The sequence below is a fragment of the Melanotaenia boesemani genome, chromosome 20 (genome assembly GCF_017639745.1).
Source record: "Melanotaenia boesemani isolate fMelBoe1 chromosome 20, fMelBoe1.pri, whole genome shotgun sequence".
In the NCBI taxonomy this organism is placed as follows: domain Eukaryota; kingdom Metazoa; phylum Chordata; class Actinopteri; order Atheriniformes; family Melanotaeniidae; genus Melanotaenia; species Melanotaenia boesemani.
The window spans coordinates 16,909,966-16,923,161 of NC_055701.1; the positions used below are offsets into that span (position 1 = coordinate 16,909,966).

Here is a 13,196-nt window from a genome sequence, read left to right on the forward strand (position 1 = left end):
AATGAGGGAAGGAAGAAAGAAATAATTTTGTGCTATTCTTTGTTGACAACACTTCGGGGGCATTATATGCGTTCCTGCGCACTGCACATCATTGGACCGAATTCCTGTCCATCACATTATTAACCATTTAACTCCGCCTCTTTAACTCAAATAGGCGCAGCCATTGGCTCTGACATCAGTCCTCTAAAAAACTATCTGACCAATGATCATTGAGGAGGACGGACCCTTTCCGGTGGAATGCTCTCTCGCGCCTACAGTGGTGGAATCGAACGTCCCCGAGCGCACACGGCGTAGAGGAGAGTACGGCGCACGAGTCTGTGGAAGGGAGATAACGGTTTCCTTTTTGCCCCCTTTCCACTTAAACAACAAGAACCAACCAAACCTGAATTTTAAGGGGGGCTTAAGAGTCTTTTGCTCTCAAGGAGGAGGGAAACGAGGGATTGGAGAAGCAAGTTTTTTTCTTTTCTTTTTTTTCATTTTCTTAAAAAGGATTCTGTGTTCGCGGTGGTTTTTTTCTCTGTTTTCGCCGCAAAGATGATGGTCGGAGAGGTCGAAGTGAAGGAGCGACCGAGGCCGAGTCCCGACTATTTAATGCAATTATTAAACGAGAAGAAGCTCATGACCAGCTTACCAAATCTCTGCGGCATCTTCACACACTTAGAGAGGCTTCTAGATGAAGGTAAGTTGCGTTTCGGAGAGACAGGGTAGACCCTTGGGAGGGGGGTAAGCGTGACCACGGCGTAGCCCGATTTCAGTACGGCTTCGCTGAGTATCCCTGCTGCAGAACGCCAGCCAGGCGCACACTAGTAGCGGATGTCCCCCATACTGTCTGTCCTCCGCGGCTGGCATTGTAACACTCCAGAAGTTCTATCGAGCTTCACATCCAATTCAATGAATCTAGTTATATCTTGTTTAAGACCACATCGAAATGTGGGTGTGAGTTCAGGTTGAGTGTCAGCGGAGTTTGACTAGGTCAAAACTTTGTTTAACTCTAAGAAAGGTGCGAAATAACATGTCAGTTGTGAAAAGTATTACAAAACAAACGCCAGGGAACATTTTGGGACCAAGTACGTCTCCATTAATTTAGACGGGGCCTGATTCCACATGTTCTACAGCAGTTTAGCTCGGGTTAGCCACATTTTAAGCTAGCGAGCCTGGGTGTCTCCGTTTCGTTGAACTCTTCGGGATCCAGACTGGTGGCGTTAACTTCGCTATGTATGCCGTAAAAAGGACAGTCAGTGCTTTGAATCACAGTTATTTGAGTAAAGACGGGCGACATTGTTTGGTTTTCACTTCCCTTGTTTTTGTGTCGTGGGTCGTGTTAGCTGTTACCCAGCGGCCGAGTGTAACAGCACGGAGGAATGTGGCTGCTTGTTGCCCAAACAATGGCCAGTGAGTTGCTGCCGCTGGGAGGGAGGGGGGCACAGAGATTATTTCAGCCGTCCAACTTTTTTTATTAAACGTGGCGCCGTATTGAGTTGTCTCCTCGCTTAGCTGCTTGAACATTTATCCCCCCAGTGAGGGTTTGCTTCTCTCGGTTATATTTCCTTCCCTTTCTCAAACAGTCGTGATCTTCCTTTTTTCTCCCCTTTTCGTGTCCAGTCAAAATTGCACTATAAAAACTGCGACGCCGTCTAGACGGGATTTTCTTGTCAACATGTTTTTTTTTCTTCCTACGTCCTGCCACGAATTTCAGCACGCTCACTAGTTCAGATAAATGGGGCTTATTAATGTTGATAGTACCAATAACATAAGGTGGCTAGAGCAGAAGGCAGGACCTATGGTTTATGTAAGTGAGACGGGGACACTAGAGAGCGCCACAGCCCCCCTGGCAGACTGTCCCCGTGCTGTATTAAGTGTTGGACATCACGATGAAAACAAATCTTTAATAATCTGTAAACTTCCCGATAAACGGGCGATCACAGCAGGCAGCAGAGCGCATACTTTGTGGTTTCGGTTGCAGGTCTGGATGCGTAGGCTCTGTAGTATGTAGTTGCCAAACCGGTCTGAAAAGATTTTTCAGGCTGTCTTGAAAGCTGGTAAACAAGACACAGAAAGACAGCCTTTTCTTGCCCATACCTATGGAGAACTAATTCAATATTAAAATCTTTACATTGTTTAAATTACTGCCGATTCTGTATTTTCTTTGGCAACATTGTGCTTTTCATTAGAAGAAATGGCACTTCCTTTCAAACTGCGCCTGCCAGAGATCTAACAGAAGTGGTAAATTCCTGTGATTTAATCAGTAAAACCCTTACACTCCCCATACCTTGTTAAAGCTCAACATAATTGGTGAAGTATTTGTTTTACTTTGCTATCTCGATAATGTCAGGTATATTGGAGTTTAAGAGTTGTGGGAAAAATAAGGAGCAAGCACGTTTTTATTTTAGCAAACTTGAAAAAAAAAACAAACTCTCAATTAGCTCCTTTGAGACAAAATAAAGACATTACAAAAAAGAAGAAAAGAGGAAAAAAAATCCAAATATCCAAAAAATCCAAAAAAGTGCAAATATTATTTTACTTTACTGATTTTTCTTTGGTAGCTCTTAGTTAATCGGTCTACAACCGAAAGGTTACACTGATCAGGCTGTAGTCGTGTTTTTAAATGGACCAGAAGAACTTAATTGTAAATGATAAAGCTGTAATTTTACAGATGGATTTAATTTCTTAACTTGCATTTGTAGCGTTTAGGGAACTTGGCATTTCAAGGTTCAGAAATCAGTCCAGGAATGATGCAGATATTATTCTTTCCCTTCTGGTGTTTGAGAAATCAAAAGTAAAGACACTTGCAACTTGTCTCCCTCGTCACGCTCTTCGAAAGACTCACATGTTTGAGGTTTACAAGGGTTTCCACAGCACCAGTCCAAACTTAACCCGGCTGCTAAATATTGCATGTGTGTGAGATAACAGCCATCTCAGTGGTAACGGGGTTTGTATGGTTTGCCCTCACTACGGATGTTGGGATGTCTTTTTTTATCGCTACACATCTTCCTAGTGTAAGCTGACCTAAACATGTGTACCCTTTTATTTATCCTATAGAGTGGAGGAAAATAGGTAGTCATGCTTAAAAATGTGTTTCTCTGATGTTTTTTTCTTTTTTTGTCATCAGTCTTTTTATTTTTCAGTTAGTTTAGATCCTTTTAAACCAGGTTCTTAGTCAAGGCAGATGCTGCTTGTAAAGTTACTGATATTCAAGCAGAAGTAGAAACAAAATTGGTACACAAGAAGCTATTGTTGTAAATATAATATAAGCAAAGACATTAGAGGTAAGGATTGTCCTAATTTGTCAACAAATATTTCTTGTCTCTTAGCACTTAAAAGCTTCTGTGCATTAGCAGTTAAATGACCATGACAGTACGTTTTGGTTGAAGCATTGTTTTTGGAATTAAATGTAACTGAGTGGCTTGAACGTCTTACTCTGTCAGACAAGCGCCATCTAATCAGAGCCTAAATGCATCCACTTGCAGTTGAACACTTTCAACTTTCCCCTCCAAATCACCCGTCTCACAACAGCTGCAGTTCTCTCTAACCCACCCAACATTTTGTGCATGTCTACACAGCTGTTTCCATGGCGGAAGAAAGCTGACACCACCCTTGTGTGTGTTAACTGCTCCCACCCTGTTCTGGTGGCATGTGTGCATGGACGCCCCTGTTACTTTCCCAATATGTACGTTGTCCCTCAAGGTCACTCTTGGTGATTGACAGGCCTCTCTTTCAATCCTCTTGCGTTGCAGTTGTTCATCTCCCTGAGGTGACACCGGCTGTAAAGGTTTTTTTTTTTTTTTTTGTCTTTGCAGTGTGCCTGCCAACAAGCTGATTCAAATTGCTATATTTTCTTTTGGCAGATGGAGACGAACTATATAACACCTTGAAATGCAGCATAGCAGTGAAGAGCGATGTTGGATGGTAGCATAGCATAGGACGGAGGAAGGACTTGTTTTTTTTTTTGTAGTGAACAATGTTGTAAGCTCTGAAATATTTTCTTCCAGACTGCCCGTACCCTCCTTACGATTACAACTCTAGAAAACATCAGATGAAATTTGACAAATCCTTTTATAAAAATGCAAACTGTTGCTGTTTATATGTGAGCTTCTTTACAACCACTAGAATAATGGTTAAGCAGCTGACAAGAAAGAAGGTAGTCATATAACATCTTGAAATGTAGAAACAGCTTTGGTTTTGCTTAATGTGACCCAGAGCGGATCACAGAGCTGTTTGAAATTTGGAAATACTCTGTTCCAACTCGAAGTAGCAGCACAACACAGCTGTTCAGCACCTGAGACAAAAGTAGATAGTAGAGAGAACAATTGGGTTCAGATGGTAGCTTCCGAAATGAGTCCAAAACAAAATGGGAACAAAAAGAAAACACCCCAAATGGATGGCATGTCATCTTGTGTAACAAGATGGATTTTCTTTTCACTGTATAACTAGTGAAAGAAAATAGAGAAACACTGACATGGTGGGAAAAATGATGCACCCACTCTTATTAGTGCTACTATTTTGTTATTATCACACAGCTGTGCCTATTTTTCTTTTGAATGTTCACAATATGTTAACATAAGTAAATACTAGAATTTAATTTTTAGTCTTTTTTCCCTCTTTCAGTTGTCACTGGAGAAAAGCAACAGTTTTAAAGAAAACTCTTTTCAAGTCATGTTTTATCTGGAGTTTAGGCAGAGAAAACTAATCAAATAAAGTTGTGATAACATGTCTATGACTGCAAGGATACAAATACGTTTTTCACCACGTCACCCAGTTGCACACAAATATATCTTTGTGTTTTGTTTGATAAATTTAATAGCCCATTTTTCTGCTACATGCTTTGATGGAGCTTCGTGGAACCACCACTGTGGATACTTTGGTAAATCTACCATTTGGTCCTGGCTGCATCACCATACAGTTTTTAGTTTGTGTGTTATAATTTTACAGGACATTCGTGAAGAAGCTGTCAGAGCTTGGAGGATAAACTGTGTGCTGTCCACTGTGGTGCCTTTGTAGGGAACTGATCCTTTGGGAACAGCTTAAAGAACTTATTGTGATGAATGGGGAAAATGCTACAAGTCTATGTTGTTTTCTACCTGATCTCCCTTTTTTCTGTCATTCATTTATGTGGTTCTCTCCTGTTTTCTTTTGATGTCTGTTATTGGACTTCTGTACTCTTCCCACTCTTATTTGACCCTTTATCTTTCTCCCTTCAGGGCAAAACCTTTAGTAACCTCTGACATGCAATCAATTTAGCAGCTAACAAGACTGAGCACCACTCTGAAAGTGAGATACTGCTTAAAGCTTTGCGAGAACACAGATAAAGACTGTCAGAAAGGTAAAATCAGGGGTGTTAGGCCAAGGCTGTTGTAAGCAGAAACATGTTATACCCTAACCCTTTCTGTTCTCCCCACCCTCTCCCAAAGCACCACTTATAAGCTAGAATTTAATTAACCAAGCACCACTTTGAACTAGTTTACTGAGCTGCAGCCACTAGTGAGACAGAAGAATTGAAAGCTTTGCACTGTTTCTTTGTCTGCTAGTTACCTTATCCTCATGCGGTCCCTCTCACAGTCTGTCCTTCCTCAGTAATAAATTAGGTGATGGTGTAAGTCTGACAGGGTGAGGTGGGAAGTTTGTAGCAGGGCCCAGCGCCGCTTGTTCTGTGTCTGCCACGGCTCTGCCTTGAAGCTATTTTTTAAAAATTCAATAACCCCACCGCAGTGTGTGTGTGAGCTTTGGTCTCTGTCATGACTCCAGCCTCGGACACATCTTGGTACCCTGGTCCTCCTCCACCCCCAGCAATGCCACTTCCCCAATGGATGCTGTGTGATAAAGTCATCCAACGACAGCTCCACGTTCTTATCTCGGGCTTCAATCCCGTGAGTGCTGGGGCCTCCTTATCACTGCTGCCTCTGCCTGGCCTCCTGTCTTTATGCCCTGCCCCAACTGCCTGACTGACTATCTAACTGGCTGTCGCCAAGACTAAGTGTTCTCCCCTATATACTGCTGCCTGTTAGACAACACATTGATTGAGGCCGTTTATCTTTTTTTTTTTTTTTTTTTTTTTTCCCTCAGGCATTAAAGGCATAGCAGTTGTGTAAAAATGAAGAAGGTAACCAGATGCAGAGGGAATGTTTCTGATGGAATTTTGCTGTGTTGTGTTGAACTAAGAGGCATGACTCTGTTTTTCTGCATGTTAACCAGATGAAGACAAACAAGGTTAAGTGGAAGAAAGAGAAGGGATGTTGCAATCATTGACTTAGACTTGTTCTTTACACGAGGTTGCTTATTCCTTTTTCTGAACCTGGAGCCCCTCCCATTGCTCAACTTCTCTTTCTACAATCTGTTTTTTTTTACTTTGTTTTTTTGTTTGACATAAAACCCCCTGCGGGAAGTTATGCCCATTTCAGACAGGAAAGCACCATGGAGAAGGAAAGTCAGTGGCTTGTTTTTCCGTCTGACAGACGTGGGGAGGGAGGGGGAGCTGTTTTCTTGCTGTGGTGACGAGAGGAGCCTGATTTTCTCATACCTTCTTCAACAGAGATGGTTCTGTCTTTTAGTTTTCTTTTGAATTATTTAAATCACATCACAAATCATCTCTCATAACACACTTTCATTGCACATTTGTGTAAATAAGCAGCACACATGGTGTTTCTCAGAAGTGTGGGCCCCACCCTTTTACATTCTTTGAGTGTTTCAAATAGCTCTCCCACTCGAATTGCTCATAGTGGTCTCCCTATTCCCTTGCTTTTCCTCCCTGTTTTCAAGTCCCTAAACTTGTCAGAAAAGACAAAGTGGCTAAAAATTAAGTTTCTCTGGAATCATATATGCATAATTTATTGCCATTTGATGTTTTTTTTTGTCTTAGTTTATCGTATGAGTTTAAAAAAAGGGTGAATGCTTGCTCTGTTTTTCTCCTGCTCGCCCACCCGTCTGCATTAATTTTCTTTCTCCTTTCAGAGGAGGAATGGCAAGCGAGTGTTGGCAGTCAGTTCAGGAATTTCACCAGGAGCTCAGTCAGAGTACTTAACCTCCAGCCTGATGTTTGTTTTCCCCACACACACTCATAGTGTGCCTTAGCTCAGCTTAGAATGAGTGCCATAATGATGCATTTCAACTTCTACTTTGCTTTACATGTCTATAAATGCTCAAAGAATTTCTACTTTATTTGGTTATTGTTCACTTCGCGGTTGGCAAGAGGACACTCAATTTTGCTTGTATGTAAATATCAAAGTCCACTTACCTCATCCATAAACCAACTAATTTAATAACATATATCTGCAAATCTAATTTACTTTTGCTATATTTCCAAGTTCATATCCACAACCAAACCTAATGGACAAAGGGCTTCACTAATTCTATTCTCTTAAAAATAACACAGTCTGTCTGTGCTTTGCCTTGGTTTCTCACAAGTCGCAGGCTGGCCAATAAATCATATATGAATAATTTAAGTGTCTCTTAGCACCCTGTGTTGTTTCTGTGAGGTATCTCAAGAGCAGGCGGTGCTGTCGAAATCTCCCCTAAGGATGGCAAAGTGTGGCGCCAAGAGGTAATAAGATTTTTCTATAGCATGTCGCCATCAAATATGTGCCAAGAATCAGGTACAACTGTTTTGAAACTCTTAGAAAAACAAAAATTGTAAGATTTTGTAAGAATTACATTGGAATAAAAGAAAGCTGTGGTTGGTGACGATGTGGATGGCTACAGACAGGCTTCTCAAGTTAGCATAGCAATAAGTTGTAAACAAATAAGATGACATTTAACACACCTTCTCTATAAAGTGTGAATGTATCTTAGTCACTAATAGTTCAGTAGGTTATGTAAATGTTACAACATGGACCCATTTGGTAATAAAAGAAGACTCTTTTCTTTTTGTTGGATTTATTTCTGTTTTCCAATCCGATTGATAGTTGAAGATGTTGATATAATCCAGTGATTACTGTTGCCATGTCTTTGTGAAACGGCAGTTCCCAACTAGGTGTGTTAGCTCATCTAAAGTTTCGTCCTGTGATCTAGCATAGTTTATAAAAGTAGCAGGGAATGTGGTCTATATCCTCTCTGTTTGATGAAAGGGCCTTTTTCTTTGTCTTCATGTTCTTCCTCATCGTCCTCAGTTGATGTTGCTGTAATTTCTGTTTAAAAGCCTTGTTTTTATTTTGGTTGCCTTGCCTTGCAGCAGCACTGTTGAATGGAAGTGATAATATTCTGCAATCTCTTGTCTCTTCTTTGGATCTCTACAGCTAGCTTCAACATATTTAAGGTAGTTCTGACTTGTTAAAAGAATTATTTTTTTTACAATAACTGAATGCTTGTGGTTAACTCAGATAGGGGTGGGCCGATTTACTATTTAATCGATTTTAATCAATGCAACATGTGCCGATTCAATCACTGTTTCTAAACGCTTAAAATCTATTATTTTGCATAATAATTAAATAACAGAAAAACAGCTGCAAAGTGTGGCAGGAAAATAGAAGTTGCGCGTGCCTCCCGGAGATATTAAGGGGATGGACTGGTCCGTCCGTTTAACATGTCCAGGCGGCATACAGTAAATAACAGTAGTAAACAAATATCAAGAAGGCAGCTGCTAGCTTACTGAGAGTGATATTTACTCATCGGGTTTAAAGGCGAGCATTTGAGGCATTGTGTTTTTATGGACATAAGAATGGGCAAGACCTACTCCATATGTAAGTTGTTTAAAGCCAAAACAAAATGTAATAGTAACACTACAACATGCTGCTGCACCTCATGTCTTCCCAGCACAGGTTGGATGAGAAGAAGAAGCTGCCGGTGTTAATGGTTTTACATAGGTTGTCAGAATAGCATACCACGTTGTCGGTTTAGACTATCAAAACGTCATAAACATACATAATCAAAACCTATGCTGTTTTTATAGATAGGCTATATATATATGAAATCCAACTGCCTGAATTAACTGTGTGAAATTATCTGAGAAGATGTTTCTATTATGAACTGGACTGCCACCTTAAGATAGCTTTGCGGTAGTTTGGGGACATTAAGTGCCATAACGTTTGCCAATTTTGATAAGAATACTTAAGATGTCTTCCAGATGTGGTTTTTGTACAGTCTCAACCTGCAAAGTTTAATTTACCCCTTTGAAAATAACTTCTCAGTTTTATCAAATCTAGCTATTTTTTTTAAATGTGTAAACTTGATTCAATATATGTCCAGTAAATAAAAATAGACTTACGTTTTACAAAGATTTTTAGTTGCAAGTTTGTTTTAAAGACCATTTGGTTTGTGATTTGTCAAAAAAATTGACTCTGTAGTTCTTGTTTGTAGGGGTGAAATTTGTTGTGATGACTAGGAGATACATGGATTGTCACTAAGAGCAGTTTTCTGTCCTCATCTTTTCAGCAGTTGCTTAAGGAGGGATTTCTCTGTCTCAGAGACACAGTCGCACTATAGTGGCTGTCTTGCCCAACTCCAATTACATGTGTTGCAGTTGTATTTTACAGTGGCTGTCTGCCCCACAGTCTTGTGCTGTAATGTAAAACAGGGTTTGCTTAGCATAATTTATGCCCATGTGCAACACATTCAACAGCAGCACATGAACGTCTGCACTGCAACTGCTAGTAAACCAGTTTTGTGTCTGTTCGGTTTTAGCTTTCATCACAACTTGTCTGTGTTTAGGCTCAAGTCTGTCTGTCTTTATAAATGCAGTTGTTAGGAAGAGATTACACAACACAGACAGTAGGTGGTTTTGTATGATTTAGCCTTTAATTGGAGAGACAAAGAGGCTCTGTAGCAGTATGTGTAACAGGAAAGACGGACATCAAAATCCACAGATTACTAGCAGGAAAGAATGTGTTGATCACATTAAAGGGTTAGTGAGCGTCACCCTTGTTCCCTCTCTGTTGATCGATTGTGCTCGCTGTGAGCAAAAAAAGGCAAATAAGGCTGCTGAGAGAAAGAGAAGGATGGTTTGTCTGATAAAAGAGGGGGGAGCATAGAGGATTCCTATGTGCTGTGAATGAGGTCATCTGGTTAGTTCTGAACAAAGCTGACCCGACCCCTCCTCACCCACACACCAGCCCTCAACAAATGATACACAATGGCTTTTTGTACTTTAATGGGACACTTTCATTTTTACAAGTTTGCTTACAAGTATGCACACTAGTGCTGTCTGTCAGACAAGCCCACATTATATTATGTCTGTTACATGCTGTGTTTATCACTGGGTTAGTTGTCTTGGCTGAATGTACCGCATTAAATACATCATAATTTGTAAGCTGTGGAGTGAAGGAGTTTATGCATTTACCCTCTGATCTGTATGTATGGTTGCTCTCAAATGTTGTTAGGTGTATTATTTTGTATGAGAAAGAATAAAAGGCTGTTAGACAAATGTTACCTTCATTACTTTGTGTGTGTTACAGTCGTTCAAGCACAGCCAGTTCTGTCACCTCTTTGCAGGCTTCGAATAATTGCAAAGGAAATGTAGCAGTCAACATTATATTGAGTATATGATGAATGGGACACATGTTGAGATGGTTATTTGTGCTGCAGCGTAACAGGTTTAGTCTTAGGCTAAAATGCTTTCTCTAGTATAGGTATCCACAATTAAATTCATCTGACTTTAGTTGTACTTTAAATTTTGCTGTTGTTACAAAGCAACGAAAATAAAAAAAAGCTATATTTAGTGTCTTGTAAATAAATAGTGTTCAAGGATTCATGTAGCACTTAAAGCTTTGTATGTCCTGCCATTGTTCAGACATGCATTCACTACATTGCTATGTTTTCACATGACTATCATACCAGTTAATGAAAAGATTGTTAGTTGATCATGCTTGTGGATTATCATTCAATTGGAAACAGTGTGATCCGGCTCCATTCACTAACATCACAACGCTTCCCACTGTTGATGCATTACTCCTGACTTCAGCCATGCTTGTAAATCCTGGCACTTGAATTGTGAATTTGAGCTCTCGGTCAGAGCCCTGATTAATAAGAAGTTGGTAGCTTGCATATAGTTGCGTGGTTGGATGGGGATTTTCTTGGGTCAGAGTTGGCCTTTAGGGGGGTGACTATACATAAAACAACACAATGTATAACTATCATGGGAGCAGTAAAGGCATTGATTTGTGTGACCTTATTTTATCTGCATTTCCCCGTTATTCTTGATCATTTATAATGAGTAGTGGTTGTGTCATCTCTAGCCATGTAGAGATGCTGGAAGCATCAGTCCATCGTCAGTCTTGTGTAAAATGCAGCAGCTGTGGATGAGAGTAGAGTTGACTGCTGGACGATAAAATGTCAAAGTTGATTTTATGACCTGCTTTGTCAACTATTGTTTAGTAAACACTAAGCTAATTTTAAAAAAGGTTTGAATTGCTCTTTTATTATTTATTTAAGGATTTTCTTTGTATTTAATAAAACATTTTGGAAAAGTACAAAAACATGTCTGTGCAAAAAAAAAATAAAAAAAAACAGTGTCAAAAGTAGTACTACAAACTCTAAATGTTATGTGCCCAGAAACGGCATCATCACCACATCACCATTTTTTTCTAAAGCTGAAGAGATTGTTCCTGTACACTTAATTTTTTTTTAATTTTTCTTCCTTCAGTATCATGACATCAGACCGTTGCCTGTAAGTAGTTTAAAGGTGTTAATATATAGGATTGCAGCAGCTCCTGCCCATGTCGTATACATGTCCTCAAAAGACATGGCAGTGAGCACAGTGGCTTTAAAAATGGAAGGCTTTGACATTTTATGAATATTTTTATTGCTTGTATTTTATTGGTAAATTAAAAAAATATCCTGAAATTTGAATAATTCTGTAGGTTAGGGAAGATTAATTGCAGCTGTGGATGGATTGCGTGTACACACAGCAGGGGGGACAGGTGCAGGCATGAGCATGGTGCCAGCTGCTGTTGACACCTTAAGGTGAAGAGTAGTCTGCTTGAAGATGGACTTGTCTCTTCTGTCCCCTTTAATCCATCTCCTAAGTTGCCTGTTCTAGCCTTATTTCCTCTCCTTTGCTTTCTAAGTGCAGTTGTCTGATATAAGTTTAGCATGTTGTGATGGGAATTATTCCTGCAAGCTTATTTTTATTGAGTATCTGACACTTTCAATGAACCAGGCTCTGGTTTGGTCTCTGCTGCTCCTCCCGTTATCTTTTAGTTAAATCCTGCTCCGTCTGTATGTCACACTCTCATGGAGTTTTTGTGTTTTACATTTTCCTCTTGTCTCTTCCTTTCTGTCATTAACATGTATGTGAATCTCGCTCATCTGTATTTTGCTAATGCAGTCTTGATTATGAGGACTGCTCCATTGCTGCTGCAGTGTTTTCTGACAAAGAAAATCAGTATGAAGTCTCCCAAGAGAATGACTCATTTCTCCTGGCTTTGTCTTTTCACCTATTTATTTTAGCAGTGGCTTTTACAGCTCCCATCACCCTCTTGTCCCGTTTTTTCTGCTCTTCTTCTCCTCATTTCTTTAGATATGTTTTTCTTTCTCCATCAGCTCTCCTCTGTTTTCTGTTTCAGCTTCCTTCTGTACTTGTTTGTGAGAATGTGTGGTAAGAATCCAGCCTTGGGGCTACATTGCCTCTTTCATGTGAGGACCAGTGGTGACATTAAAGGCCTGCAACATGGTCTGTCAGTTTGCATCAACCCAGCTTTCACTGTCTGTACTCAGGATCGTAGCGTGCTCTTGGTTCTCCACTCACTCACTGACTGCCAGATTCACACATCAGTTGGTAGACGACATGCCCGCACCCGTCAGCTGTGATTGTGTACATGCATATGCACTTGCAGATTTGTTAAGTTCCCACACCAAAGTGCTGTGGGGCAGATCAATGTTTAAAAGCTTAACCATAGAGGAAGCATTGTTAATGACAGTTGAGTCAGCAAGAGGGCCTCTTGATTTTTTTTATTATTTTTAATCTATTCTGACCTAGTTGTTCTAAACTCAACAATATATTTCTTTTTTGTTGTTGTTTTAGATACATACGAAGGTTTATCTTGACTTGACAGACTTAACAAATGAAGCAGGTGGTCTTCCAGCACTAGACAAAATAGACAAAACAAATGTTCAAAGAACTGGTCTGCTTATGATGTGAAGATAGAAGGAAGTAGGCCAAGTGGAGCCCTTTCCTTCTCTTATTCATTGTGTCTCCTTCAAGATAAACAAACTTTATATCAGGAAGTGCATCAGACACTCAGTATTTATTGGGGTATTTAAACTGTGCCATG

At 40.0% G+C, this 13,196-nt stretch overlaps 1 protein-coding gene across 6 annotated transcripts in view; it reads left to right on the forward strand.

The window, feature by feature from the left end:
- Nucleotides 1-253: 253 nt before the first annotated feature.
- qkia (QKI, KH domain containing, RNA binding a) overlaps nt 254-13,196 on the forward strand; it is a 67,662-nt gene continuing 54,719 nt past the window's right edge. For 4 of the 6 annotated variants that reach the window (XM_041971736.1, XM_041971738.1, XM_041971737.1 and 1 more), the window contains exon 1: nt 255-679. In XM_041971736.1, coding sequence (XP_041827670.1) covers nt 535-679 — 145 coding nt within the window. In that variant the 5' untranslated portion in view covers nt 255-534. Of the gene's footprint in view, nt 680-13,196 lie in introns of all 6 variants that reach the window. The other 2 variants (XM_041971735.1, XM_041971739.1) reach the window with 2 other exon arrangements.